At 56.3% G+C, this 5022-nt stretch overlaps 1 protein-coding gene across 1 annotated transcript in view; it reads right to left on the reverse strand.

Annotated features, from left to right (window-relative positions):
- Positions 1-2584: 2584 nt before the first annotated feature.
- MSRB1 (methionine sulfoxide reductase B1) overlaps positions 2585-5022 on the reverse strand; it is a 6131-nt gene continuing 3693 nt past the window's right edge. The window contains exons 2-4 of the mRNA XM_035895942.1: positions 4548-4690; positions 4296-4410; positions 2585-3701 (exon numbers count right to left, since the gene is read on the reverse strand). Of these exons, the coding sequence (XP_035751835.1) occupies positions 3670-3701; positions 4296-4410; positions 4548-4690 (290 nt within the window). The 3' untranslated portion in view covers positions 2585-3669. The remainder of the gene's footprint in view (positions 3702-4295; positions 4411-4547; positions 4691-5022) is intronic.

The raw sequence follows: 5022 nt of genomic DNA on the forward strand, positions 1-5022 counted from the left end.
AGTAACAGTAATTAGAGCTTCCTAATGCCTCCAGCTCATTTTCTTTTTCCTTGAGTAACGTAATTTCTATAGGGCTTGTTGTCTTTATTAGGAAAATTAATCTAAATCTCTCTGTGCTCTGTCCGCTTTGCCGTCCACCGGAGCCATCCCAAGGAGGGTCAGAGGCAGGTCCTCTTCATGGCATGCAAATAAAAAAAAATTAAAAAATTAAAAAGGGAGGTCAGCTGGAGGCTACGGCAGAGGAAATTAATGATTTTTTAAACAACCAGGGAAGTTTGCGTCGGCCTGGTAATGTAATTCAATTTCTGTCGTTAAACCTGCGTCACTGACGTGAGGCTGCTTTTGCCCAACTAAGCAAAATCCTCTTATTAAGCCAGAATTGTCATTAGGGCAAGAATAAAATGAGGGTGAATGGCAGAGGGGATGGAGGCTATGGGGATGCATGGTGCCATGGGGCCAGGGAAGGGCAGAGCAGGTTTCTTCCCACCCTGAGCAACCAGCACCCCGGGGTGCCCAGGATGGCTGGGGGCGCTCAGCGGAGCTGGGAAAGGAGCAGGGATGGGATCTGCCGCTGCAAGGTTGCATCCTCAGCACCAAGCACTGCTGATACCATTGGCCAAAATCCCTGCTGGCATTGGTGGCTCTGGCCAGATTTCCAGGAAAACGTCCCATCCCTATTTAAACCATCCGGAGTTTTTTTTGGCTGCGGGTAATTTTCCTTCTCGTTACTGCTATGCCCACCCCAGCTTCCTCCTTCTCTCCCTGCAACGCCTGGGGAAGGGTTAGGAAAAGCACTTGCACCCTCCCGTGCCTGTGTCCACAAACTGCAAGGCGGCATGGGAGCATGTCTTGGTCCCCCGTGGCACCCATCCCACAAGTGGGAGGAATTGTCACCGGCCCCCCAGAGAAACTCCCAAGGGGGTTTCCTTCCACCACTGCATCTTGGGGAAAACCAGCCCCAAAAACCCCACCTTCCCCCCCAGCGCCATGGGTGAAGGGCAGCGGGGCAGTGGGTGTCCCATGGTGGGGGATGGATGGATGAGGATGGGATCTGTGGATGGTCTCATGTGCACCCAGCTGGGAAGCAAAGGAAGGGCACCAGACCAGGAGGAAAGCAGCGGACCAGAGATTCAATTGGTCAAAAAGCAGCTTGAACCTTCAGACTGGAACCTGATTAGCAGAGCCAGAGGGCGTCTGGCACACTGGGAAGGCAGCGAGGGCAATGCCACAGGGCACGAGCCTGGCAGATGTGGCGCTGGCTCCTGTGTTCCAGAGCAGACTTTACCCCCTTGGAACTGGAGTCCAACAAAGCCCAGCTCAAGTCTGCAGCCTCCACGAACCCGGTATCCAGCCCTGCTGAGGCTAAGAGACCTCTGGGAGGCAGGGAAGGGTCGTAGCTTCCAGTCCTGCAGGCAACTTCACGTGGGGAAACTTGTGAGACACCGCTAAAACTCCTATCCCTTCTGCCTGGAAAATCCTGCCAGCCCAGAAGGTACTAAGACAACACTACATAAAAGCTAAAATCAGCTTCAACTGGACAAAAAATGCTGACTGGAGGGAAAAGGAATCATAGAATCATAAAATCGTTGCGGTTCGAAAAGCCCTTTAAGATCATCAAGCCCAACCGTTACCCTAACCCTGCCATCCCACCACTAAACCCTGGCCCTAAGCACCTCGCCTGCCCAGCTTTTAAATACCCCCAGGGATGGGGACTCGACCCCTTCCTTGGGCAGCCCCTTCCAGGGCTTGACAGCCCTTGTGGGGAAGGAATTTTTCCCAATGTCTCCAGGCTGAACACCCCCAGCTCCCCCAGCTGCTCCCCAGCAGCCTTGGGCTCCAGACCCCTCCCCAGCTTCCTTGCCCTTCTCCAGACACGCTCCAGCCCCTCCGTGTCCTTCTGGGAGTGAGGGGCCCAACCCTGAACCTAGCATTCGAGGGGCAAAACCTTCCCTAATGGAAGTTTTGATCCCAAGAATGCCTGAAGGTCTCCAATGCATCAGCATCTCCCTTCCACGTGGCAAAACCTGGGGTAATGGTAACAGATACAGGATAAAACCACAGGCACCAACCTCAGGCCAGTCCTTTGGGTTGTGAGGCCACACTGGATGCGGGACAGCGCATCCCCACACCTCGGCTCACAGGATCCACAGCTGGAGACAAAGCCTCCAGGTGAAATCTGCTCTCAGCTTTCTGGCCAGGGCTTTGTACCTGTGTTTGCACCTGCATTTGTGCCTGCCTTGCATGCATCCCGCCACCAGAACAGCCTCCCCATCCTTTCCTCCAAAACTGGGAAAACTGAGTAGAGAAGGAATCCCAGGGCAGATCCGCCAGGCACCAGAGTGCCATCACCAGTGCTTTTTAAAAAAAAAAATAAATAAAGAGGTTATTTCTCGGACACAGTGAATCAGTGCTTTATTTTCAGTATTGAAAGAGGCACAAGGCCAGCAGTGAGCTCCAGGTAACGAGCTGGCACGTTGCACTTTATCACTGCCCTTGTAATGCCTGGACTGAGGCAAAACGCATGCAGAGAAAAAGCCCCCGGTGCGCCCCAAGTGCCGCTGCGGCATCGCAGCCACACCAAACCACTCGTGTGTTGCACCAGAGCTGCACCGCCGGACCCCACGGCTCAGCAAAGGTTTGCTGTCTTCAAAATTCCCTGCACATTGATTTCAGTGGAGGATTTGGTTTCTGGGACGGGGAGGGAAGGCCACGAATCAGATGCGGAATTAAGGATAACGCGGTGTCACAGCCCTTCCGAGCGCAGAGGGAATGCGGATGTGATTCCTGAAGCCTGAGTTGTGCAAGGTGCTGCCTGTGAGCCTGACTCTGGCCTCCCTTGCACCAGTGTACAGCAAGGAGGAACCGTTAGTGCCGCTGGGGTTTACAGCACAGTGATAAATCAACGCAGAATCAAGCCCAGAGGAGATGTGAAATCTAGAACTGCCTCTACTGTGTGCAAGATGGGTAGAGGGGTGAAATACCTGGCTGCTGTCTAGCTGGATCATAAAATCATCCTTGCCCTAGCACCCTGGAAGGGTTTATGTAGAGCAATTCATACCATGACCCCAGCCCAGAATAGCAGCAGGGATTAACCCAGACTCTGCCCGCAGCTAATCCAGCGTTACTCCCTGGAAATGCCAGCAGAGCGACCCTGGATTGCATCAGTTCCAGGCCAGAATCAGCCCCTCCCAGCTGTGATCTGGAGAGGGTTCTGGCTCGGCTGAAGTCAACAGCAAAACCACCCCCGAGCTCCACAGAGGCAGGACCGCAGGCACATGTCCTGCTTTAATGGACAAAACCAAACGGGTGCAGCAGTAGCTGCTGCTGGCAGGGGCAAGGATGCTGGGGAGAGCGGATGGTTGGGGAGGGGGCAAGTGTGGGTAAAATGAAGAGCTGTAGCCTTTGCATCACCCCAACTGGTGTGAAACACCCTTGGGCACAGGCCACCCGGCAAGCACAGAGCTTCAGCAACCCCATTTTCCCTTTGCCTCCTCCGTGCTCCTCCCAGCACCCCGAATCGGAGCAGCCCTGAGGAGGGAACCAGCCTGGGGAAACCAGGAGCTTCTTTGGGGTTTCTCTTTCTCCCGGTGCCCCCTTGACCGGAGGGTGCACCCCAAGGTGTGAGCGCAGGATCAGCCCAAGAGCAGTGTGCCAAGAAGAGCAGCTCGCTTACTTTTCCTTCAGGTCCTCGTCTGCTTTGCCTAAAAGAAGGGGATGAAAAATCAGGGCTCGTGTTTTTTGCTCCAGAACACCCAGCCCCTTTTCTATGGTTATTTCACTACGCGTGGCTAACGTCTCACAACCATCACAGTCCAACAAGCAGGACAGCAAGTCGTGGTCCCCTGAACTCAGCCTCCCAAAGCCTTTTTCTGACTCTGGGGAAGCAAACAGCACGATAGCCACAAGGGCAAGCAGCCCTGCCCTTCTCCACAGACCCAAGCCCCACCCGTAGGGCAGCCGCAGTATTCAGAGCTCCCACCCGCCTCCTGCGAGGAGCAAAGCAGCAAACTCCCCCAGCCCCACTGCGCCACCGCAGCAGCTCCCTGCCCTCGCTTTGCACCACCAGCAGAAAAGCCCCAACGCTCAGCTGCCCCTCGGACACGCCACCGAGCCACCAGCTGAGCAGTCCGACGCGTGTGAGATTTATTGAGGATGCGAGTGGCTCCTTGGCTTATCTGAGCAGGCAGCTACGCCCCACCGAAAGCAGTGCATCGCACACGGCACAGCCTGGCTATCAGCAGCTGCCCCCAAAATAACTGTGTGGGCTGAAACAACTGCCAAGCCACAGCCTGTACCTTTTGGGACAAACTTCAGCGAGCTGCTGAATATTCAGAAGCGGGACTGCCCCCTCTTCGGTCCATCGTTGAGGAATTCATGGCCGAGCCCGTTGCCACACTTGCCACAAGACACCTAGAAACGCAAGGAGAGGGTTCATCAGCAAGTGGTCTTTCTGAGCAGACAGGCTCGGGGGAAAAAAGCCCCTGGTTTTTTTTTTTTTTTTGGGGGGGGGGTGTTTTGCTGCTTCCCAAGGGTTTCTGAATCAGCACCTTTAAAGCCCCCGGCCGCTCCTTGCGCTTGGCCACGCTGTCCTCGTGGATGGTCTCGGTGAAGGCTGGCCACGGGGACGAGTGCTCGTACTTGGCGCGGCTGGAGAACAGCTCATGGCCGCACTTGGCACAGACGTAGATGCCTGGGGAGGGCAGCAGGAGAGGGGTCAGCACTGGGGGGCAGCCCCCGGCCCCGCTCCGCAGCCCCCTCCCAGCAGCGATTGCCGGGGGTCAGAGGGCGGGTGGGCAGCGGTGGGGACACAGCAGCAGAGTGACACGGGACACCAGCGCCGGACTTTGCCCGCGTGGGCCGCTGCCGCCAGACCCCCAGGGCCACGCAGGGGAGAGGGAGTTTTTGGGACCCACATCCCCCATAGGGACTCCTCCACAGGACGGGTCCCCTCCACGCCCAGGGGTTCCCCCGGGCCGACCTTTGTAAGCAGCACCCCCCCAGCTTCCCCCCCCGGCCCCACGG

Source organism: Egretta garzetta, unplaced genomic scaffold (assembly GCF_000687185.1).
Source record: "Egretta garzetta isolate BGI_Z169 unplaced genomic scaffold, ASM68718v1 scaffold426, whole genome shotgun sequence".
NCBI classification, from domain to species: Eukaryota; Metazoa; Chordata; class Aves; order Pelecaniformes; family Ardeidae; genus Egretta; species Egretta garzetta.